The following is a 26,343-nucleotide window of genomic DNA, read 5'->3' as shown; positions in this document are numbered from 1 at the left end:
TCTTGAACACCATTGGAAGTCAATGGAGTGTGGATCCATTTTCCACTGTGCCAGATTCTGTCATAGAAAACGGATCCGTCCCCATTGACTTACATTGTCCATTTGGCTCAATTTCATCAGACGGACAACAAAACGCTGCAAGCGGAATGGAGACAGAACAGAGGCAAACTGATGCATTCTGAGCGGATCCTTTTCCATTCAGAATGCATAAGGGCAAAACTGATCTGTTTTTGGACCGGTTTGGAGAGCCCTGAATGGATCTCACAAACGGAAAGCCAAAACGCCAGTGTGAAAGTAGCCTAATTTAATTCAAACATCTATGTTCAATAGATGATCAATTGAAACATCTATGTTCAATAGATTCACTACACACAGGGTAATTTCAAGTGTTTATTCATTGTAATGTTGATGATATGGTTAATAGTTAATGAAAACCCAAAAGTTAGTATCTTCGAAAATTAGAATATTGTGTAAAAGTTCAATATTGTAGACTCATGGAGTCACACTCCAACCAGCTAATCAACACAAAACACCTGCAATAGTCCCTCATTCGTGTTCAGTGGTCTATACACTCATAGGGAAGACTGTTAACTTGACAGTTGTCCAGAAGACAGCCATTGCCACCCTCCACAAGAAGGGTACCAAAGGTCATATCCAAGCATATTAATGGAAAGTTGAATGGGAGGAAAGTACATTGAAAGTGTGGTAGAAAAAGTTGCACAGGCAAGAGGGATAACCAGAGCCTTGAACGGATTGTTAAGAAAAGGCCATTCAAGAATTTGGGGGAGATTCACAAGAAGTGGACTGTGCCTGGAGTCGCTGCTTCGAGAACCACCACACACAGTTGTATCCAGGACATAGGCTACAACTGTCGCATTCCATGTGTCAAGCCACTCATTACTCAGACACAATGTCAGAAGCGTCAGGAGAAAAAGGTGTTAGTCCACTGTGCTATAAGTCCAGCACAGCTGTCTACCAGGAAATTTTAAAGCACTTGATGCGTCCCTCTGCTGACAAGCTTTATGGAGATTATTTCATTTTCCAGCAGACCTTGGCATCTGCCCACACTGCCAAAATACCCGGTTTAATAACTGGCGTATAACTGTGTTTGAATAGTCAACAAACTCACCTGACCTAAACCCCATATTGCATCTATGGGGTATTGTCAAGAGGAAAATGAGAGACACCAGACCCAACAATGCAGACAATTTGAAGACCACTATCAAAGCAACATGGGCTTCCATAACACCACAGTCTTATCGCCTCCTTGTTACATCACATCAGTGCAGGAATTCATGCAAAAGTAGCCCCTACCAAGTATTAAGTGCATATATTGTAGATATTTGTCAGTAGGCCAACATTTCTGTATTAAAAATAACTTTGAATTGCTCTCATGTAATATTCTAATTTTCTGAGATACTGACTTTTTGGGTTGTTATTAGCTGTAAGCCATAATTATCAACATTAAAAGAAATAAACACTTGAAATAGTTTCACTTTTTGAACTGAACTGAAATAAATTACGTTTTAGATTATATTCTAATTTATTGAGATGCATCTGTACTCTCCCAAGAAAGTACAATACAAACTGAGACCCTGACCTGCTACTTGTTTATATCACTCTATGCTTGTCTTTCACATAGTTTTCAACAGTCCCAATTTTGCAATTGCTCCCTAATTTTCAGAGACGTTGCCTGCAAATTTGGGCCATGTGGAAAATGGACAGGGCTTATTTAAGCCCTGTTCATAGATGAGCTGTCCGTGGTGCGTTTTGGGCTTTCAGTAGGCCGGCCTTACCCTAATTTACCAACTTCTATGTTAGCAAGTATGCTCTCCCATATACATATATATAGTAATTACACATTTATTTAGTGCCATACATTTTTTACAATAACAAAAAAAAAATATAAAATATATAAATTTAATTTAGCCTCTATTTGAACTCACAACCTTCTAAATTAGAGCCGAGAACTTTAACCATTACGCTATATAGCTACATGTTAACCTGCACTCAAATATGAAATTATACTTTTCTTATATAGGAATCAGGGCCGCCATCAGGGGGGTACAGCCGATACCCCAGTAAGGGGCCCGGACCCTGGGGGGGGCCCAGCCAGTTCCAATTTAAAAATAAAAAATAAAAACATTTATTCCCCCCCCCCCCCTTTCATTTGTCAGTGACTTGAGTTGAACTTTATTGCATCGCTAGAAGGGGGCAATTGATCATTCCTTGCTAGTGATGTCCGGTTCATTTGAATCGATTCAGTTCACTGAACCGGAGGAGTCGATTCCTCTGCCCTGAGTCACTGACACAAGTACAGGGAGTCTAAGAAAGAATGGAATGAGTCACAGGTTAAAAGAATCTAAAGATCCGACTTAGGGCTCTTTCACACCTGCGTTATAGTCTTCCGGCATAGAGTTCCGTCGTCGGGGCTCTATGCCGGAACAATACTGATCAGGATTATCCTAATGCATTCTGAATGGACAGTCCGTCCTTCAGGATGCATCAGGATGTCTTCCGTTCCGGAATGGAACGTTTTTTTGGCCGCAGCAAATAGCGCAGCATGCTGCGCTTTTTGCTCCGGCCAAAAATCCGGAACACTTGCCGCAAGGCCAGATCCGGAATGAATGCCCATTGAAAGGCATTGATCCGGATCCGGCCTTAAGCTAAACGTCGTTTCGGCGCATTGCCGGATGCGACGTTTAGCTTTTTCTCAATGGTTACCATGGCTGCCGGGACGCTAAAGTCCTGGCAGCCATGGTAAAGTGTAGCGGGGAGCGGGGGAGCAGCATACTTACCATCCGTGCGGCTCCCGGGGCGCTCCAGAGTGACGTCAGGGCGCCCCCAGCGCATGCATCACGTGATCGCATGGACACGTCATCCATGCGCATGGGGCGCTCCCCCGCTCCCCACTACTACTATGGCAACCAGGACTTTAATAGCATCCTGGGTGCCATAGTAACACTGAAAGCATTTTGAAGACGGATCCGTCTTCAAATGCTTTCAGTACACTTGCGTTTTTTCCGGATCTGGCGTGTAATTCCGGCAAGTGGAGTACACGTCGGATCCGGACAACGCAAGTGTGAAAGAGGCAGGGTACTTTCACACTAGCGGCAGGACGGATCCGACAGGCTGTTCACCCTGTCAGATCCGTCCTGCCGTTATTTCGCCGGACCGCCACTCCGTCCCCATTGACTATAATGGGGACGGGGGTGGAGCTCTGGCGCAGCACGGCAGTTCATGGCGAAAGGTCCAACAGTGTGTCCAACTTTTTAGTCCGGAGGCCTCTCACCGCGAACTGCCGTGCTGCGTCGGAGCTCCGCCCCCATCCCCATTATAGTCAATGGGGACGGAGCGGCGGCAGGACGGAATCCGACAGGGTGACAATCTCTCTTCAGGTTTATTAGAAAATCGTGCACAGATTGCACACTAGTTATTTTCCTGAGTGATGTCTGTGTGGACTGTGGGGACTATTTTATTATCAGCCAGTGTTACTGTTATCACCTTAGCACATCCAGTTTTCCCTGTGCGTTCACTTGGTTGTCCTGCTGTCAGACTGCTGTCACTGGGGGTAACAATGCATTGCATGCCCGGCACACGGCTCCCGAGTCCTCCTGTCGCTTCCCTTCATTCCTGACTCACTCAGTCAGAGCTCAGACAATGCACCAAGAGCCCACTCAGCGAGTCAGCAAGTGAATCGAAGCATCCGCGCATGCGCACCACCTATGCTCTTCAGTCAGTAGACTCAGCAAGTGAACCGAAGATCCGATTCATGAATAATGAGCTGATTCAAATGAACCGATTGATCTGAAAGATCCGAACTTCCTATCTCTATTCCTTGCCCCACCCCCCCCGCTCCGCTGATTCCCGTATTATACCTGGTATACCGGCTCCGGCTGCATTCCCCTTTAAAAGGCTCTGAGCCGCTGCGCAGAGGAATGTAGCTGCGCAGCGGCAGGTGACGTCAGATGCTGTCCGCTGCCTGCTGCCGCCTCATGCCGTGACGCCGCCTTCAGATTAGCGTGCCGCAGCCTGCCTGCCACTGCCAGACACAGTCAATTCTGGTTTGCAGGCTTGCAGCCAGGCGCGGCGGCGGGAACTTCTGTTCTGGCCTCTGGGAGTGGGACTGGAATCGAATCTGGAAAGAGTTGTGGTGGAAGCCTGCCCAGCTGCCCTAGTGCCCTCGCCCCTCGCCCCACTTAGCCAGCCCAGGAAGGAGTCAGTGCCGGCTCCATGCTCCACTCCATCACATGTTGGACCGGACGGACCCCAACGATTCATTAAGGTCCATTAGGTTACTTGTTTCCATAAATAATCATTTTACTGTTAATGGTGACATACAGTATTTTTTCAAAGCAGAACACACAGCTAAATAGCTGGGGCTGGGTGGGCTGGCAAGGGAGGGGTTAATAACAATAAGTGATGGAGGATCCTGGCCCTGTGGGATAATCCAGAAAACAGCTTTGCATTTTACCCCCGAGCAAAGACCACACAACATAGAGCTGCCGAGCCAAGGAGACAACATAAGGGTCAATGTGAAAATAAATAAATTTGGAGCCTTTGAAATCGCTCCGCGCAGTAAGGCGACTGTCACACCTGCATTTAGGTGCGGAGACGGATCCGCGCCTATAATGCAAAAGTTGGTATCCGTATCTGTCTGCATAACTCAGTAAAAAAAAGTCTAAGTCTAAGTGTAGGTCAAACGGATCCGTCATGACTTTACATTGAAATTCAATGGGGGAAGGATCCGTTTGCAATTGCACCATATTTGTGTCAATGTAAACGGATCCTTCCCCATTGACATACATTGTAAGTCAGGACGGATCCGTTTGGCTCCGCAAGGCCAGGCGGACACCAAAACGCTGCAAACAGCCCCCAGAGCGGAATGGAGGCGGAACTGAGCCAAACGGATGCATTCTGAACGGATCCTTATCCATTCTGAATGCATTGGGGCAAAACTGATCTGTTTGGGGCCGCTTGTGAGATCCCTGAAACAGATCTCACAGGCGGACCCAGAAACGGCAGTGTGACAGTCGCCTGTGCCGCATACTGCGCTGAGCGATTTCAAAGGCTCCAAATTATTTCTTTTCACATTGATCCTTATGTTGTCTCCTTGGCTCGGCAGCTCCATGTTGTGCGGTCTTTGCTCGGGGGTAAAAGGCAAAGCTGTTTTCTGGATTATCCCACAGGGCCAGGATCCTCCATCACTTATTGTTATTAACCCCTCCCTTGCCAGCCCACCCAGCCCTATTTAGCTTTGTGTTCAGCTTTGAAAAAAATGTTTAGGCCATGAAGGGGTTAACCACCTCCGGACCGCCTAACGCAGATTCGCTCCTCTGCTGGTCCTTTTCGTCGGGTGGTCTCAGCAGAGGAGCAGGCTTCACAGTGAGTACCCACCAACACTACACTTAGCCCCAGATCACCCCCCCATCACCCCAATTAACCCCTTGATCACCCCTTCTTGCACCTGTCAATCACTAGTAAAAGTGAAAAAAGTGATCAGTGCAAACTGTCACTTTTTTTTCACTGGTATTGACCGTTAGGTTTTAGGGATAGTTTAGGCCCCTTGGTTAGGTAGTTTAGCAATCGGTTAGCGCCCAGCCCACCGCACCTCAGTCCGTTATTCGCTGATTAGCGTATCGCTAATCAGCATTTGTACTTTTATAGTATCTGAAAGTGATCAAAACTGATCACGGTCAGATCTATAATTGTATTAGTGTCACTTTAGTTCGCCCTCCACCCAAAACGCAGTGTTTGCCCGATCAGGCCTGATCGATCGCCCACACGTGCATTCACCCACGCCCGTGCCGCCGCCGCCGCAGTGACAAAATTTTTTATTTTTTTTATTACTGCACATTCACTTTACACGCGCTGTGGCGATAAAAAAATCAGTTTTGATATTTTTTATCAACCGCAGCGGCCTCCGGTACTTCGCTAGCCTCCCATTTGTAAGACAGGATTGCTTTTTTTCTTGGGTAGTCTCAGGGAATACCCCTAAATTTAGTTGCCCAAATGTCAAACAGGGGGTATTCTTCTGAAGAGGCCTACAGGCTTCTGACCCAGTCGGATGAGGAATGGGAACAGTGGCGTAGGGATCGCCATAGCAACCATAGCAGTGGCTATGGGGACCTACGCCACTGGGGGCCCGTCCGAACCGCATTTTTTTTATTTTTTATTAACACAGTGCACAGTAAAAACACACAGGCAGCCAGGCCCGACCGCCCGCCCAGTGTAGTGGGCGTGGGCGGTCCGCTGCTCGGGCCTGGCTGAGGGGAAGGCAAGGAGGAGTAGTCAGGTCAGGACTGGAGGCTGAAGTAGGCGGGCCTGGGGCGCACTGCCGCACGAGCAGGAGAAGAGGTAGGTAACTAGAGAGAGGAGGAGGAGGCGGACTCAGGCGGTGAAGGGGGTGGGGCCGGGCCTTGAAGGGGGCCGGGCCGGGCCGTGGAGGGGGCGGAGACGGGCCAGGCCATGGAGGGGGGGGGTTACCTGTTGTGGAGGGACTAGGGAGGGAGAGGGAGTGCTGCTGCACTGGCGCCAGTCAGATTAGCGCTATCTCTATCTGAGTCGTTTTGTCACTGACCTGACATCAGTGACATTGCTCAGCCTCTCCCCTCCGTAGTTCATATGATGGACAGTGACCAGCAACAGGACGGCCCCAATGTGGGCGGAGCTATAATAGCCCCGCTCCTTTTTCTACCCGCGATTCCTGCTGCCTGCAGTTGAACCTTCCCTGCCCAGCATGCTGAACACCAGTTGGATTGCCAGTTTGCCACAACTGCACCAGTGATGTGAGTGGCAGGGGAACTGGGGTTATATTCAACTTTCCCAGACTGTGCACATGTGACCTGCAGTACAGTAGGAAAGCAGGGTGAATTATATCATGAAATGTCATCCAGCTTCCCTGCTATCCTGCATGGCACAAGTGCAGAGGCATTAGAGTGTGAGGGAGAGGCACAGCAGGAAAGCTGGGTGTCTGTCTATATATGTGTGTTGTATAGGTGTGCGTGTATGAGTGCGTCCATGTATGTGGAGAGTCAGTGAATGACTGCGTCCATGTATGTGGAGAGTGCGTGTATGACTGCGTCCATTTATGTGGAGAGTGCGTGTATGAGTGTGCCCATGTATGTGGAGAGTGCGTGTATGACTGCGTCCATGTATGTGGAGAGTGCGTGTATGACTGCGTCCATGTATGTGGAGAGTGCGTGTATGACTGCGTCCATGTATGTGGAGAGTGCGTGTATGACTGCGTCCATGTATGTGGAGAGTGCGTGTATGACTGCGTCCATGTATGTGGAGAGTGCGTGTATGACTGCGTCCATGTATGTGGAGAGTGCGTGTATGACTGCGTCCATGTATGTGGATAGTCTGTGTATGACTGTGTTTATGTATGTGGAGAGTGCGTCCATGTATATGGTGAGTCTGTGTATGACTGCGTCCATGTATGTGGAGAGTGTTTCTATCACTGCGTCCTTGTATGTGGAGAGTGCGTGTATGAGTGCGTCCATGTATATGGTGAGTCTGTGTATGACTGCGTCCATGTATGTGGAGAGTGCGTGTATGACTGCGCCCATGTATGTGGAGAGTGTGTGTATGACTGCGTCCATGTATGTGGAGAGTGTGTGTATGAGTGCGTCCATGTATGTGGAGAGTGTGTGTATGAGTGCGTCCATGTATGTGGAGAGTGTGTGTATGAGTGAGTCCATGTATGTGTGTAGAGAGTGCGTGTATGAGTGAGTCCATGTATGTGTGTAGAGAGTGCGTGTATGAGTGCGTCCATGTATGTGTGTAGAGAGTGCGTGTATGAGTGCGTCCATGTATGTGTGTAGAGAGTGCGTGTATGACTGCGTCCATGTATGTGGAGAGTGCGTGTATGACTGCGTCCATGTATGTGGAGAGTGCGTCCATGAATGTGGAGAGTGTGTGTATGACTGCGTCCATGTATGTGTGTAGAGAGTGCGTGTATGACTGCGTCCATGTATGTGGAGAGTGTTTCTATCACTGCGTCCATGTATGTGGAGAGTGCGTGTATGACTGCGTCCATGTATATGGTGAGTCTGTGTATGACTGCGTCCATGTATGTGGAGAGTGTGTGTATGACTGCGTCCATGTATGTGGAGAGTGCGTGTATGACTGCGTCCATGTATGTGGAGAGTGCGTGTATGACTGCGTCCATGTACGTGGAGAGTGCGTGTATGACTGCATCCATGTATATGGTGGGTCTGTGTATGAGTGCGTTCATGTGTGTGGAGAGTCTGTGTATGAGTGCGTTCATGTATGTGGAGAGTCTGTGTATGAGTGCGTCCATGTATGTGGAGAGTCTTTGTATGAGTGCGTCCATGTATGTGGAGAGTGCGTGTATGACTGCGTCCATGTATGTAGAGAGTCTGTGTATGACTGCGTCCATGTATGTGGAGAGTGCGTGTATGACTGCGTCCATGTATGTGGAGAGTCTGTGTATGACTGCGTCCATGTACAGTACAGACCAAAAGTTTGGACACACCTTGTCATTCAAAGAGTTTTCTTTATTTTCATGACTATGGAAATTGTAGATTCACACTGAAGGCATCAAAACTATGAATTAACACATGTGAAATTATATGCATAACAAAAAAGTGGGAAACAACTGAAAATATGTCATTCTATTGTCTTCAAAGTAGCCACCTTTTGCTTTGATTACTGCTTTGCACACTCTTGACATTCTCTGATGAGCTTCAAGAGGTAGTCACCTGAAATGGTTTTCACTTCACAGGTGTGCCCTGTCAGGTTTAATAAGTGGGATTTCTTGCCTTATAAATGGGGTTGGGACCATCAGTTGCGTTGTGGAGAAGTCAGGTGGATACACAGCTGATAGTCCTACTGAATAGACTGTTAGAATTTGTATTATGGCAAGAAAAAAGCAGCTAAGTAAAGAAAAACGAGTGGCCATCATTACTTTAAGAAATGAAGGTCAGTCAGTCCAAAAAATTGGGAAAACTTTAAAAGTGTCCATAAGTGCAGTCACAAAAGCCATCAAGCGCTACAAAGAAACTGGCTCACATGCGGACCGCCCCAGGAAAGGAAGACCAAGAGTCACCTCTGCTGCGGAGGATAAGTTCATCCGAGTCACCAGCCTCAGAAATCGCAGGTTAACAGCAGCTCAGATTAGAGACCAGGTCAATGCCACACAGAGTTCTAGCAGCAGACACATCTCTAGAACAACTGTTAAGAGGAGACTGTGTGAATAAGGCCTTCATGGTAGAATATCTGCTAGGAAACCACTGCTAAGGACAGGCAACAAGCAGAAGAGACTTGTTTGGGCAAAATAATACAAGGAATGGACATTAGACCAGTGGAAATTGTGCTTTGCTCTGATGAGTCCAAATTTGAGCTCTTTGGTTCCAACCACCGTAAATTTATGCGACGCAGAAAAGGTGAACGGATGGACTCTACATGCCTGGTTCCCACCATGGAGCATGGAGGAGGAGGTGTGATGGTGTGGGTGTGCTTTACTGGTGACACTGTTGGGGATTTATTCAAAATTGAAGGCATACTGAACCAGCATGGCTACCACAGCATCTTGCAGCGGCATGCTATTCCATCCGGTTTGCGTTTAGTTGGACCATAATTTATTTTTCAACAGGACAATGACCCCAAACACACCTCCAGGCTGTGTAAGGGCTATTTGACCATAAAGGAGAGTGATGGGGTGCTGCACCAGATGACCTGGCCTCCACAGTCACCGGACCTGAACCTAAGTATTTCTGGGAACTCCTTCAAGACTGTTGGAAGACCATTACAGGTGACTACCTCTTGAAGCTCATCAAGAGAATGCCAAGAGTGTGCAAAGCAGTAATCAAATCAAAAGGTAGCTACTTTGAAGAACCTAGAATATGACATATTTTCTGTTGTTTCACACTTTTTTGTTATGTATATTATTCCGCATGTGTTAATTCATAGTTTTGATGCCTTCAGTGTGAATCTACAATTTTCATAGTCATGAAAATAAAGAAAATTCTTTGAATGAGAAGGTGTGTCCAAACTTTTAGTCTGTACTGTATGTGGAGAGTCTGTGTATGACTGTGTCCATGTATGTGGAGAGTGTGTGTATGACTGCGTCCATGTATGTGGAGAGTGTGTGTATGACTGCGTCCATGTATGTGGAGGGTGAGTGTATGACTGCGTCCATGTATGTGGAGAGTGGGTCTATGTATGTGGAGAGTGTTTCTATCACTGCGTCCATGTATGTGGAGACTGCTTCCATGTATGTGGAGAGTGTGTGTATGACTGCGTCCATGTATGTGGAGAGTGCGTGTATGACTGCGTCCATGTATGTGGAGAGTGTGTGTATGACTGCGTCCATGTATGTGGAGAGTGTGTGTATGACTGCGTCCATGTATGTGGAGAGTCTGTGTATGAGTGCGTCCATGTATGTGGAGAGTGCGTGTATGACTGCGTCCATGTATGTGGAGAGTGCGTGTATGACTGCGTCCATGTATGTGGAGAGTGCGTGTATGACTGCGTCCATGTATGTGGAGAGTGCGTGTACGAGTGCGTTCATGTATGTGGAGAGTCTCTGTATGACTGCGTCCATGTATGTGGAGAGTCTGTGTATGAGTGCGTCCATGTATGTGGAGAGTGCGTGTATGACTGCGTCCATGTATGTGGAGAGTGCGTGTATGACTGCGTCCATGTATGTGGAGAGTGTGTGTATGACTGTGTCCATGTATGTGGAGAGTCTCTGTATGACTGCGTCCATGTATGTGGAGAGTCTGTGTATGAGTGCGTCCATGTATGTGGAGAGTGCGTGTATGACTGCGTCCATGTATGTGGAGAGTGCGTGAATGACTGCGTCCATGTATGTGGAGAGTGCATGTATGACTGCCTCCATGGCTGTAGTATGAAAGGTACAGAGGCTAAAATACTTGTGGATATGTAGAGGTAAATCAGACGGGTCTATTACAATTGCAGCGCAGGTTTTAAAGGGGTTGAGTTGAATATAAACTCCGTCAGCAACTGTAAATGTTAGAAAACAAAGTTGTGCTAAAAATGACAGTAAATACAGTAATTAAAAAGTCACAAAATAGCCATATAAGAGGGGTTTGCACAGGAGGAGGCGGTTTGTGAAGAAGTGTGTGTGTGTGGGGGGCCCCCGTACAAAAATTTGCTGTGGGGCCCAGTCAGTTCTAGTTACTCCTCTGAATGGGAACTCTCATCTGATGAATCTAGCACAGGCATGCTCAACCTGCGGCCCTCCAGCTGTTGCAAAACTACAACTCCCAGCATGCTCAAACAGCCTACAGCTATCAGCCTACAGGAGGGCATTGTGGGAGTTGTAGTTTTACAACAGCTGGAGGGCCGCAGGTTGAGCATGCCTGATGATGAGCAGGTTGTGCAGGATCCGCTTCAAGGGCAGCAGAGTGGGGCTGGCGCTGGCGCTGTCGGATTACGTGGTGAGGCATACACCAGCAGCGCAGCCCTCCCTGGACCTAGTACCAGCACTGCCATAGAACATGGTGAAGTGGCGAGCACCAGAAGGGCAGTTGAAGCTGGTACGGTGGCACGTGCATTAGTTACCCTGTCGCAGCCACCGCACAGATGGGCCCGTAGAGCCCCTAGAATCCCAGAGGTGCTGGCAAACCCTGATTGGCAGTCCCCAACTTCAGCCGCACCTGTAGTTCCCCCTTTCACCGCCCAGTCTGGAGTTCGGCTTGAGACAGCTCAGATTGGTTCGGCCCTGGGATTTTTTGAGCTGTTCTTGACTGCGGAGCTCTTGGACTTAGTTGTGGCAGAAACAAATCGGTCAGACAATAAATTTATATCCGCCAACCCGGGAAGCTATTATGCCCAGCCTTTCCGGTGGAAACCGGTCTATTTGTTTCAGATTGCCTGCTGTGGCACCGCGCGAACTAGTCGCGCGGGCGTCCCCCAATGGCTCGTTACCACCCGTCTTGCAAGGGGGGAGAGGGCTGCCTTGTGTAACGAAGAACTGCTCGCGGTGAAATGGAGAGACAAGCGTGACGTTTACATGCTCTCCTCCATTCACGCACACACGACAATACAAATTGAGCGAGCAAAAAAATTTTTGGGGTCGCAAGTTAGTAAAATATGAGACTTTGTAAGGAAAAAATAAATTAAAAAAATAATAATCCGCTAATTTGTGACAAAAAATTAAAAATTCTAGGACCTCGCCATGCCCCTCAGGGAATACCTTGGGGTGTCTTCTTTCCAAAATGGGGTCACTTGTGGCGTAGTTATACTGCCCTGGCATTCTAGGGGCCCTAATGTGTGGTAAGTAGTTTGCAATCAAAATGTGTAAAAAATGGCCTGTGAAATCCGAAAGGTGCTCTCTGGAATGTGTGCCCCTTTTCCCACCTAGACTGCAAAAAAGTGTCGCACATCTGGTATCGCCGTACTCAGGAGAAGTTGGGGAATGTGTTTTGGGGTGTCATTTTACATATACCCATGCTGGGTGAGATAAATATATTGGTCAAATGCCAACTTTGTATAAAAAAAATTGAAAAGTTGTCTTATGCCAAGATATTTTTCTCACCCAGCATGGGTATATGTAAAATGACACCCCAAAACACATTCCCCAACTTCTCCTGAGTACGGTGATACCAGATCTGTGACACTTTTTTGCAGCCTAGGTGGGCAAAGGGGCACACATTCCAAAGTGCACCTTTCGGATTTCACCGGTCATTTTTTACAGATTTTGATTGCAAACTTCTTCTCACACATCTGGGCCCCTAGAATGCAAGGGCAGTATAACTACCCCACAAATGACCCCATTTTGGAAAGAAGACACCCCAAGGTATTTTGTGATGGGCATAGTGAGTTCATGGAAGTTTTTATTTTCTGTCACAAGTTAGTGGAATATGAGACTTTGTAAGAAAAAAATAAAATACTAAATAAATCATCATTTTCCGCTAACTTGTGACAAAAAATAAAAAGTTCTATGAACTCACTATGCCAATCAGTGAATACCTTAGGGTGTCTACTTTCCGAAATGGGGTCATTTGTGGGGTGTTTGTACTGTCTGGGCATTGTAGAACCTCAGGAAACATGACAGGTGCTCAGAAAGTCAGAGCTGCTTCAAAAAGCGGAAATTCACATTTTTGTACCATAGTTTGTAAACGGTATAACTTTTACCCAAACCATTTTTTTTTTTACCCAAACTTTTTTTTTTTTATCAAAGACACGTAGAACAATACATTTTGAAAAAAAATTATATATGGATATCGTTTTTTTTGCAAAATTTTACAACTGAAAGTGAAAAATGGCATTTTTTTGCAAAAAAAAATCATTAAATTTTGATTAATAACAAAAAAGTAAAAATGTCAGCAGCAATGAAATACCACAAAATGAAAGCTCTATTAGTGAGAAGAAAAGGAGGTAAAATTCATTTGGGTGGTAAGTTGCATGACCGAGCAATAAACAATGAAAGTAGTGTAGTGCAGAAGTGTAAAAAGTGGCCTGGTCATTAAGGGGGTTTCAGATAGCGGGGTTGAAGTGGTTAATTAAGTGTTGGAGGGGGTGGGGGGTGTTATTGTGCATATTGTGTTTGGGATCCATTTAACAAGTTTGACCAGTTGGGTTTGAGAGTGGTTGAGTGTCATCCACAGATCCCCCATAACAATGTGTCACCCACAGATTCCCCCATAAAAGTGTGTCATCCACAGATCCCCCATAACAGTGTGCCATCCACAGATTCCCCCCCATAACAGTGTGTCATCCGCATATTCCCCCCATAACAGTACGTCATCCACAGATCCCCCCCATAACACTGTAACAGTAAACCTTGTGCTTTTAAGGTGTTTTTTCTTAAATGTGCCAGGGGAAGATTGATAGGGCAGATTAGAACAGGTAGTGTAGTTAGTGTTAGTGGAGGGTCCTGCTTAAAAGAGTCTACCTTGTCGTGGTAGCAGGCTTCATATTATTTGGTCAAAAATTAATTCCTTACTGAAATCGCTGATTATCACTTTTTACTGTCTTTGTAGTTGTAAAAAAATAATGAAATTGGGGGTAGGTCCTTGGGGGTGGAGGGGAGGTGGAGTCAGGACGGATTCTAAAGGGGCAGGGTAGGAGGGGGGGGGGCAGGCCTTGAGCTGTGTAAGGGGCCCCAAAATTTCTGATGGCAGCCCTGATAAGAATACTTACTCCCTTACTACATGACAAACTACTATGAGGTTTTTCTGATATAGTTTATTATTTAGCTTTATAGCTGAGTGGTTAAAGTCCTTTCCTCTAATGTAGCAGGTTTTGAGTTCAAATCCTGGCAGAAACTTTTCAGAACTAGAGGCTAAATTACAATAAATACACTGGATGTCCCCAAGCACTGACTCCATATATGGATATAGCTATATATGGAATCAGAGCAGGGACTCCTAAGCTGCGGACTCACACTGGGGGATTCCCTCACTGTACAGCGATCTTCTTCATAGACCTCAGTGGGACCCTGCACCCTCCCCTCTTCAGAGCAGGGAGTGCCTGGTTTAATGCTCGGTTTCTCCCATTGATTTCCATTGTGCTCGGGTGATCAGTAGAGCACCCGAGCATCGCAAAGTGATCAACTCGAGCACCCAAGCACTTTGGTGGTTGAGCAACACTATTCCTGTCCTGTGTCAATTGGGGATGAGTGCTGCTCACATGGCACAGCTAAGGATCAGATGGAAGGTTATAACTCACAGATCACTGGAGAAGATTACCTTCTCTATCATTTACATCATATACCTTTCTAACAGGTCAGATAAATATATTTTTTGTGGGGGCGCTTTTTTAAACCTCATAATGTTTATTTGCCACCCTCAGCACTCCTGGCACCACCAGTCGCGTGGTCATTACCATCTTAACCCTTCTAAACTCCCTACCTACCCTCACTATATACTATCCCCTTTACCCACTTCTTCAAGGGTAATAGTTCCCGTGTAGAGTGATGAAGACTATGGTAAACACTGCTCTAATTTTACTGACTGGTCATGGTAAATGTCATTGTTCACTATGTATATTACCTTTATTCCTACATAATTCAAATTGGTTTAAAGGTGTCTTGTAGAATTACAATGTAGACCACAGTCCTATGCTGCCCTCTAGTGCCACATTTATTACTTGCAAGTAACTTACATAACAATGGTCTTTACATTTTCTAAACCCTCAGACCACATTGTTACGACTAAGGAGAAGGTCTCAGAAACGCGTAAACGACTGCTTGTTTGTGATACTGTCCGCATATCCTGTGATTCAATAGAGAGGATGATTTTATGGGAAGAAAATACAGTGCCGGAATCGTCTTTTTCATTTCACTTAAGCTACAGAACTTAAAAAATGACAATGAATTTTAAAATATATTTAAAAACGTTGGCAATACTCCTTACTTTACTCAATACTAAGCATACAACATGTAATGATGTAGAAATTAGGCTTGTTCTACATGGAGATATAAGATTACCGTCTCGGCTTCTACAGTATGTATATTTATATACGAACAGGGAGCAATATAATAGCTATTTAACCCTTTCCCGACATCCGTTGTAATAAAATGGCAGATATTGGGTCTTTAAAGATAGAGCAGAACGAGCACCACAGCAACTGCATTGTTTCACACTGCAGACACCCGTGGCTAATGTCCACGATGCGCGATAATGCAGATCGCAGACATTTAAACCCTCAGATGTCGTGGTCAGGTCATCCGAGAGGCCTAAACACTGGAAACACGCTTGCTGGGCAGGAATGTCCCCCGGGCAGAGATCAGAGAAATTGTTGCTTGCACTAGGCTTCTAGGCTCATTATTTGTAAATTCCAATTGAGGCCACTGGGTGGAGGCATTTAATTGTAATATAGTGATCTTTGTATAGGGTAATGGGTAATATTCCATTATGCTATAGAAATTGTAATCTAATGATGCCTGTCGGGATTCACTTGGGGCTCCAACACGCAATAAACTAAATAAATAAAAAAATAAACGTTATGGGCAACGTTGTGTAAAAACACCTGTACTATTAAAATATTTTAAAAAATCTCATATGAATGGTATGACAGAAAAAATAAAAACTGCTGATTCACCTCTTTTTCATTATTTCATCCCCCAAGAACAATTAAATAAAAAGCCATACACTCTCCAAAATAGTATCATTAAAAAGTTCAGATTGTCCTGCACAGATCACCCTCACATAGCTACGTAGGCTATAAAAAGTTATGGGGGGGGGGGGGTAAGAATAAGAATTAAAACAAAAACAAAAAAACTATACAAATATGGTATAACCATAATTTTACTGACCTGGGGAATGAAAAGCAAAAGTCAGCATAATGAATTCTATAAAAAAATAAATAAATGCAGTTCCATTAGAAAATATAACTTGTTCCGCTCAAAAACAAGTCCTTATGCAGATACTGTATATGAATGCAAAAAATAAAAAAAAGTTATGGCTCTGGGAAGGCAGGAAGCAAAAGATGAAATCGCAAAAAAGGAAGATTGATCCGTCATAAAGGGGTTAAAAAGAGCCTGTCAACAAACAATGCTATGCAATATGCAGGCTGCATCTTATAGATGAAGACAAGCACAGCTGGCTGAGATATAGTTTTGTGGGATAAGATTTAGTGCAGCACGCCAGAACTGCAGGGTATTGCGATTGTGAGGTCACGCTTTAATGGGCAAGCAAGGGTTACTCACAGTTTTGTAGAAGAACCCTGGGCAGGCATGCGGCAGTGAAGGATTGGCTGGCACAGGAGTCCTCTGGGGCACACTCTGTATATAGGAACCAGGCCTGATTGTGGATGAGGTGCCCTGGATGTGGCAGGTGTTTTATGTGCCTGGGGCAAGGTCCCTTTAAGAATCGTGACACCAGTGCCTGTAACGGTGGCACACCGATTTATAGTTGCAGTAATTGAGGAACACGGTTGTATGGTAAACCAAACTTTGTTTTACTGGTACAACAGTTTAACTTTGTACAGTTGGGTTTTCAGTTCCACACTGAAGTCATAACAATCAGCAGGCACTTTATAGATGGCAGGCAAAAGTCCTTTGCCAGATACTCAGAGGGTGACAATCAACACTTCCCAGACCAGGCTGCACTACTTCTCAGTTATTCTGGCTGGCTATATTCCAAGGCCCGTATGCCCAAATGCTGGATTTTATCCTTGGCAAATAATCTTCCTCCTGTATTTATCCTTGCTCTATATTTATGCTTCTTCTGCCCTTCAGCTTACTTGAGTTTAGCTGGAACTCTGGCTCTGCTTTGCTTGTGGAAACTGCAGGTTTCTCCCAGGAGGAAAACTCTTCTCATGGGGTGACTCTTCTGAGCTAACGTAGACTCAGGAACTTCAAGCTGGCTAGACTACACTGCTAGCCACCTGGACTGAACTGAACTTCCCTATCTGGGCCTAGCTATATATACTTAGGGCTTACTAGCTCCCTCTAGTGTATAAGAGGCCAAACTGCACCCCAACAGGCCTGATACCCAGATAACACAGGGAAATTAACATAACACATCACATTAAAGTAATAGACATATTAACCCTTGTGTAGTGCCCACCTTTACCTAGTGGGACACTACATTAGTAAAACTTGTGATTTTTACAATTATATCTGCAGCCCTGTGAACAGGTATCGGTACAGGAGGAGGGGTTATCAGTGTATGGACACTTATACACACAGTGCTGTCAATCACTGATAACCCCTCCCTCCTGTACTGATAGCTGTCCACAGGAAGTGGTAAATGCAAAGATATAAATATATAAATTATTGGTTTTACTGAATCTTTCCCCCCAAAAATACATATCAATCTGCTCTGCTTCAGCTTCCTTCTCTGTAACATGGAGCTATCAGATTGCATTGCATTATTTGGTGACAGGTCCTCTATAAACCTCAGCCATTAGCAAGCAACAGACAATTAACACTTATTTCATTTGAAAACAGAGTGGCCTTGGGGATTTTGATCAAACCTTGATGATGGCCACTAAATGGGACACCATCAAAGGTCTTCTAACAAACATCAAAATAAATAAAGAATAGTAGCACAGCATTGTAGAGAATACTTTATTACTAAAATTCAAAATCACATAGAGAAATAATCCTAATACCTTGTCTGATGTTCAGACCCATAAGTCGATCAGTCACCAGAGTGAATATCTAGTGATGATCGAGCACCAAAGTATTCGGGTGTTTGGCCCGGACACATTGCTATATTTGTGTGCTCGGCCGAGCACCCGAGTACAATGGAAGTCAATAGGAGACAACCAGGCACCCCCTGCCGTGAAGAGGGGAGGGTGCGTGATCCATTGGAAAAGGTCAGAAAGTGACAGAAACACCACTGAAATGGATAGAGAACACCAAGGGGACAATGTCTGGATGCATCTTGGACTCCCAGGTCGCTACTGGGAACCATGTTGTCCGAGTTGTACGCCACTTTTACAGACTGACAAAAATACTCACAAAACCCCCCCAAAAATCTATTTTACAGGGAAAATTGTTAGGAAGCATTCTTTCCTGTATATTCAATTGTATATAAAGTGCAAGTGCTGCAATAAAATTACAAGCAAGAGGCGCTCCAAAACAGCCTGTATATCACATAAAGAAGGGCCTCATTCACATTGTGGTACAATTGTTCAGGTAGTCGGACTCCTATACTCATAAGGCCTATGCACTAAGTGTAAGGGCTGCTAAAAATTACAAGCAACCAGCACTCCAAAACACCCTTTGTTACACATAAAGGAGGGCATCATACACACCCTCGAAAAATTCAGATTGATGGCCTGCTGGTGACCCTCAAAAACATTTAGAGGAAGGGCCTGCTGATCTGACCATCTAAAAGGAGGCAGTGACGATAAATAACAATATAGGACTCTTAAGATGCTCTGTAATTGGAATAAGTAATAAAAAATGACCGGGAATTTCACTGCAGCATTTTGTATGAGGAAACGTTAGACAGGAGAGGCCTTGCTGCCGCTTTGTTGACTCCAGATAACTTCTCCCTGATTGCACGTCCCTGTGATGTCCACCATCCAATTGGATATCTTCTCTATCAACTTTCGATGTTCTTTTAAGCGCCTACCATTGTGATCAAGGGTAACAAGGAATCAGGGTTCCATGCCGGAGAGGGAGCTTGAGAAAGTGATACCACATCCAAAGGGAGGTCAATGGCTGAAATCTGATTGGCTGTTGTTGCCTTGCTACTTTTTTTTTCATAATTGTGAACCACCCTGTTAGACATTATATGCTAGTGCCTGAGTGTTAGCCGACCCTGTAAAACATTTTATGAAATGGCCTGCAGCTGAACTGACCCTCTTAAAAGTTCTATGTGAGGGTCTACATGTGAGCTGACCCAGTCAAAGATTTGAGTTGTGGGCCTGCAGGTGACCCGAGGTGGAACCGACAAACCCAACTTGAATTTGATGGCTGCATTAATCTGCAGGTGACCGGGATACAGCTAGACAGATTGTTTCCATCTTTCTAAGCAATCTATGGCCTTAGTCTTTCATCCTGACTCAGTCATTGTGCCACTATGTGGCCTCCTCTTGCTGCCTTCTCCACTCCATGGAACCTTGCCACTCATTTTTATCACCATGCTGCTGATGATGCTGCTTAGAAAAGCCTTAAACTAATCACCAGGCCCACAATTTAATTAAAGTTTTGTAATCGATAAACCCAACTTGCTTTTGTGGGCTGCATCAGTGGCGTAGCTAGAATTGACAGGCCCCCACAGCAAATTTCTGAATGGGGCTCCATCCCACAATAATTTTCTAGTGACCCCTTAATTTCATGCCGCCCCCATTCCTGTGGCTAGTGAAGATCGCTCTCTCAGACCAGGGCCCACAATCTAATTAAGGTTTTACACACAAAACCAAAGAAAAAAAAACAATTTTATAGGAAAAATTGATTGAAAACATTCTTTCCTGTATATTTACTTGTATATAAAGTGGAAGTGCTGCCAAAAATTGCAAGGAAGAGACACTCCGATACAACCTGTATATCGCATAAAGGAGGGCCTCATTCACATTAAGTTGCGGGCCTGCAGATGAGCTGACCCTGTAGAACATTTTAGGTTTGGGCCTGCAGGTAAGCTGACCCTGTAAAAGATTTGAGTTGCGGGCCTGCAGGTAAGCTAACCAAGTAATAGATGCAGGCCTGCTGGTGAGCTGACTTATAAAACATTATATGCAAGGGCCTGCTGCTGAACTGACCCTCTAAAACATTAGGGGCAAGGGCCTGCTGCTGAAGTGACCCAATAAAACATTGGGGGCGAGGGCCTGCTGCTGAACTGACCTTCTAAAACATTATAGGCGAGGGCCTGCTGCTGAGCTGACCCACTAAAACATTTGGGGAGAGGGCCTGCTGCTGAGCTGATCTTATTAAAATAATTAGAGTGGAGGGAATATATACAATCTGGATGAGGAGGATGAGGAGAAAATAAGATTCAACCATATACTCTTTCTTGTGGTGGAAAAGGTGCATGGGAATACACTACAGTAGATTGAGTACATTATAAATGATGGATCCATGTTCATCAGCAGGTGGCAGCGATGTGTTAACAAGGAGTTAGAGCCAGTTTAGTGTTTCTATGCTGGAATAGTACATTCCAGTTTACTCCCCCGCTGTGCCCACATCCTGCCTCATGGGTGGAGAAGGAAGTTAGTGTTAGTGTGCCAGCCGCCCCGGCTAGGGGAAGGCTGTGGTGTAGGAGCTCCCAAACAAAGGGATCCAAGCCAGGATCTTGTCTCGACTGAGACAATTGATCCCCATCCCCAGACTGAGCCTTGCAGCCTCAGCTGGAAAAAGCAAGCAGACAACTCCAGAGTTCCAGGAAGAAGCATACCCTGAGACAATAGCTGTGAGTACCGTTCAGAGACCCAAGAGAAGCCAAATTCATCCTCAGCTAGTCTGTCCCCAGACAGCAGAAGATAGACAGTGCTGAAACCAAATTCCTGCCACATTACAGAGCAACAAGCAGATATCCTTTCCTGCAAAGCTCCAGGTACATGATAGAGCACACATTGCCAATACCTGCTGGGACCAAAGACTAATACTGTATCTTTCTTGTATGAAAGCTACAACCAGTAAAGTCAAGTTTGAACTTTACCAAAGGTCTGGATCTCAATTTCTGCTGCAAATTCCTATATTACTCCTACTAGCACCACTCCAGGAGTCCACCTATACCCAGTTAGGAGACACCGCTGACAAAATTACTACCACCATAAAGAGACATTACACCACTCTGATATTCCAAACCTGGGAAGCAAAAAAGACCAAGGGTGTCAAAATGGAGGATGGAAAACAATGTCCACCTAATATGACCATTAAGGGCACCCATAGTTGTGACTCGGTACTAGGTCCCGAGTAAGATAAGCGAAGATACAAGAAAACGGAGCTCATGGTACCAAAAAAGTAAAAATGTATTTGATTAAATTATGACATGTACATATGTACAAAATGTACATATAAAGAAGGAAATAAATGATATGCCATTAAAAAGAGAATAGGAGCAGAAGAAAATCGCCACCCTGGGTTAGCACACATGTCAATGGTAAAGATTGAAGTATTGTTCAAATAAAATATACATGGTACAATGACCGACCGATGACCAAGGAAACGTATGGTGGGTATAAATATGCAGGTGAGTCAACAGTCAAAAAAGAAACCATATGGCAAGGTTTGTATTGCAAGTGCAAAAAATAGAGGATGAGCAGCAAACTACAATAGAGACCAGGTATGAGAAAAACCTGTATTGAATGCTATATGGGTAAAAAGAAGACGGAGACTCACCTGAAAAAAGAGACTGTGTGCTGTATCACCCAGGATGGCGCTACCCCCTGGGTGAGTCTCCGTCTTCTTCTATATTAACAGTTTATGTAAAGGTTTAGTTACTCTTTAGCAAAAATATAAATAATAGCCACATTGGATATCGCCGTATCCGCACAACCTGCTCTATAAAAATATCACATGATACCGTATGCCCCCTCAGGTGAATGCTGTAAAAAAAACTGTGCTAAAACATAATTATTTTTGTCACCTCGACTCACAAGTGTAATACCAAGTGATCAAAGTCAGATGTACCCCAAAAATTATACCAATGAAAATTTCAACTCATCCTGCAAAAAATGAACCCCCACATGAGACAATCACTCGAAAAATAAAAATCAATGGCGCCCATGAACCAATCCGTCAAAATCTGCACTGCAAAAGCTCCTTCCGTTCTAAATCCCGCCATGTGGCCCCACAGCAGTTTACCACCACATATCGGGTGTTAGAATATTTAGGAGAAAATGGGTAACAAATTATGGGGTGCTTTTTCTCCTGTTACCCCTAGTGAAAATGAAAAATTTGGGGCTAAAGCAAAATTTTATTGGAAGAAATGAAACTTTTCATTTTCACAGCCAAGTGTTTACAAATTCCATAAAAGCTTATGGGGGTCAAAGTGTTCAGTACAGCCCTTAATACATTCTTTGAGGGGTGTAGCTTCAAAATGGGGTCACTTTTTGAGGGTTTCCACTGTAGGGGTACGTCAGGGTCTATTCAAATATAGAACGGTGCCGAAAAACCATTCCTTCTGACCATTGCCATGTGCCCGACAGCAGTTTACTACCACATATGGGCTAATTCTGTAAACTCCAGAATCAGAGTAATGCATATTGATGTTTATTTTACTGTTAACCCTTTCCAGGATTGCAAAAAAAGGAATGACCAGCATAAAAAAATCAACAAAAAAATAAAAATAAAGGAAATTTTTATATTTCACCTCCATTAACCTATAATTCTTGTGGAACACCTCAAGGGTTAAAAAAGTTTGAAACATCAGTTTTGAATAATTTTAGGAGTGTAGTTTCTAAAATGGGGTAATTCATGGGTGGTTTCAATTACCTAAGCCCTTCAAAATCACTTTATAACTGAATTGATGCTTTTAGAAATTTTGTTGAAATTTTTAAAAATTGCTTCTAAAATTCGAAACCTTATAACGTTTTAAAAAACTAAAGTGACATTTACAAAATGATGCAAACATAAAGTAGACATATGGAAAATGTAAAGTAATAACAATTTTGAGAGGTATCACTATCTGCCATAAAAGTAGAGAAATTCCTATTTAGAAAATAGTCAATTTTTACAAATGTTCTCTTAATTTTTGGATTTTTTTTATAAATCAATGGTAAAACATATTGGCTCAAATAATAACATGAAGTACAATGTGTTGCGATAAAACAATCGGGTCCAGGATAGCAGAGTAGCGGTAATCCTATAGAAGTGAATGGGATCGCTATATGAGTCGAAAAAATGCATTTATTTTTTTTTTTAAACGAGAACATTCAGTTTTTCTATGGGATCACTGCTATCCTGCTATCCTGGCCCCGAGCAGTGTCACCATCCAGCCGTACATTAGAGAGGTTGTCTCGTTCAGGTGGGAGCTGCTGCAGCTCTTACGACCCCTGGCGAGTAGCTGATTTTGCTGGGGGTTGCCGGTCATACCCTCTGCAACAGCTGGAATAACACTCCTTTAATGGAGACTTAGTATTATGAAGCGCCAAAGGTATGTCTGTCCATGTAATATTTGGGGGGCCCAGGTTCACCAGAGTGGAAGCTGCTTTTAGCATGTCAGTAAAATAAAAATAAAAAAACAGACTGCAAACTGGGTCTTTACTGGTAACAGTACAGACTGGTAATCTCAGTGAAACTGAATCCTCCATAACATTAATATGGATATTACAGTAAATGTGCCCACTGAGTAACATTTATCACACAGGTAGTAATGGTTAATAGTGTAGTAATGGGCTAGATGAAAGGTCAGAAGTCACAGAGTGGTGACATACATAGTGATGTCATAGTAGTGTATGAAAGGTCAGAAGTCACAGAGGGGTGACATAGCGGCTATTATGACATCACCGAGTTCTAGACAAAAGGCGGCTGCTCAGGAGACATAGGTGTGATTGTGAGGAGAAGACAAGGCGCACACATCACTCCCCTGCGACTATAGATTCCTAGCGGAAAAATGAAGATTCTAATACTGCTATTTATCTGGACAGCCTATGTATCCTGCCGTCCACTACCTCCACTTCATGTGGACCACATTGGAGACCTGAAAATTCCAACTTTCGTGGAATTTAAACTTCCTTCAGGACTGGAGAATCATCTGGAGGAGTCACCCAGTAAGTGTCCTCCATGTGTATAGTATGGCGTTTATAAGATGAGAGTAATACAGGCATTATCATCCGGTTTTTATGTTCAGTGTGACTAAGACTCGGACGACACCTCGGGGGATTTATTAAAGGCTGTTCTCCAGTTTTCCAGCATACAAAAGTTTTTTTGCAAGCCACATTTTGCACAAATATGTGCAACTTTTTGTGATTTGTGGCCTAAAAATGGAGTAAATTATAGCAGACCTCTATGCCAGATCATTTACCTTTGCTGGTACATGGACAGCAAGAAAACACACCAAATGTATTATGAGGCCTTCACTTAAATACATATTACTCCAGCACATTCCTTACTAAGACCAGCAGAGGAACTAACAGTCATCATAAATATCCTCCAGATTTCTTCTCTCACACTACAAAATAAAAAATACTGTGAAATTGCTACTCATAGGAATACACTGAGTAATATCGGTTCGGTGATATGCTGTAAGTCACCGAGAAGTGATGAAATAACTATTATGACATCACCGGGTTCTAGACAAATGTTCAGGAGATGGAGAGGTGATTGTGAGGGAAGGTGAAGGAGAACACGTCGCTCACCTGCCATTAGTTTTCTTTCTGAAATAATAGAACTTTTGCTGATTATAATTTGCTCATCATATAGAGCGCAGATCACTCAGAAATCCCTCATTATGCCGTCAGTTTCTAAGCTGCTCGTGAAAAATGAAGGTTGGTTTGGGCAGCAAAGGCCGTTCTTCTTTAAGACAATTTCATACATTTCTCCTAATCTGCACCCCGAGTTATATGTCTTATTGCTACTGTTATTCTTAGGAACAAATTGGATGCTAGACAAGGAGGAAAGTACCGAGATGGCCAAAAAAATGAAATTCGGAATAATAGAAGCAATTCCATTAATCGTCCTCCTGGTGTTCCTGATAGGATTTGCGATCATCATCTACTGCACGTATGTAATATTTCACTTTCCGTATAACACTATGACATTAAAAATCCACTCCTTAGATCTAAGTCATTATTACAGATGTTGTGATAGATCTTACAATCTTAGGCTCCTTTCACACCTGCGTTCAGGTGTCCGCTCGTGAGCTCCGTTTGAAGGGGCTCACAAGCGGCCCTGAATGCAGCCGTCTGGCCCTAATGCATTCTCAGTGGAGGCGGATCCACTGAGAATTCATCCGCCTGCCAGCGCTCAGCCTCCGCTCCGCTCAGTGAGCGGACACCTAAACGCTGCAAGCAGCGTTCGGGTGTCCGCTTGGCCGTGCGGAGGCGAGCGGATCCGTTCCGACTTACAATGTAAGTCAATGGGGACGGATCCGCTTGAAGATGACACACTATGGCTCAATCTTCAAGCGGATCCGTCCCCCATTGACTTTCAATGTAAAGTCTGAACGGATCCGCTCAGGCTACTTTCACACTTAGAAAATTTTTCTAAGTTATAATGCAGACGAATACGTTCTGAACGGAGCCACCGTCTGCATTAATATGAGCGGATCCGTTCAGAACGGATCCGATCGAACGCTAGTGTGAAAGTAGCCTTAGAGAGATAAAACACACAATGTCGCCTTCCTAGCCGCACATTCTGACATCACACACCGCACATAACTGCTCTCTCTCTATATGTATACTATAATAATGTCTTTGTGTTTATTACAGCTTTTGCCGCAAAAATCCACAGACGTGACACCATTCCTGCCCTGCTCAGGCTACAGGCTCCTGCCTACCCTGCCGTGCAGCCGTCCCGCCCTCCGCGGTTCTATCTGCGATCTATTGATTTAAGTCTCATATGACCGAAACATCTGAAACATCGCAACTCTCCACATGACTCACGGCACAACATCATTTTCATTAAGACGGAGCAATTAACGCCCGACTGGGGCAGTATCTTTAATTTTAATTTTAATTTTACCAGCAGAATCATTTACTTGCCGATTACTGCATATGTTGCTGGCCCCTACTTCCCAGTTTGAAGTGTAGGATTCACAATAAATCCACTTGGCATATCTAAACCCTCAAGCGTGTGCGTGGTTTTCTCTACAAATATACAAAGGCTACTTTCATAATTTATAAAGGGACACGTCAGATTTACAAAAATTGGCCTGGGATTTAAGGTGAAAAGTGGCTGAGTACTGAAGGGGTTAAAGTACACCTTGTGCAAAACAATGCATAGTGAATCCAGCATCAGCCATGATCCAAGCTGCTCATAACGGTATTAGGAGGCCGTCTCAGCACACA

The 26,343-nt window shown here is 44.4% G+C and overlaps 1 protein-coding gene across 2 annotated transcripts in view; it reads left to right on the top strand.

The window, feature by feature from the left end:
* Nucleotides 1–26,087, top strand: part of LOC122933728 (cullin-3-B-like) — an 82,805-nt gene extending 56,718 nt beyond the window's left edge. The window contains exons 2-3 of one of the 2 annotated variants that reach the window (XR_006388541.1): nucleotides 24,925–25,057; nucleotides 25,765–26,087. Coding sequence is in view for 1 of the 2 variants with exons in the window: in XM_044288699.1 (XP_044144634.1) it covers nucleotides 25,765–25,887 (123 nt within the window). In the remaining variant the exon portion in view is untranslated. The remainder of the gene's footprint in view (nucleotides 1–24,924; nucleotides 25,058–25,764) is intronic. The other variant, XM_044288699.1, reaches the window with a different exon arrangement.
* Nucleotides 26,088–26,343: the final 256 nt, after the last annotated feature.

Source organism: Bufo gargarizans, chromosome 4 (assembly GCF_014858855.1).
Source record: "Bufo gargarizans isolate SCDJY-AF-19 chromosome 4, ASM1485885v1, whole genome shotgun sequence".
In the NCBI taxonomy this organism is placed as follows: Eukaryota; Metazoa; Chordata; class Amphibia; order Anura; family Bufonidae; genus Bufo; species Bufo gargarizans.
The sequence above is the reverse complement of the archived record's forward strand: the minus strand, read 5'-3'. Positions and strand labels throughout refer to the sequence as shown.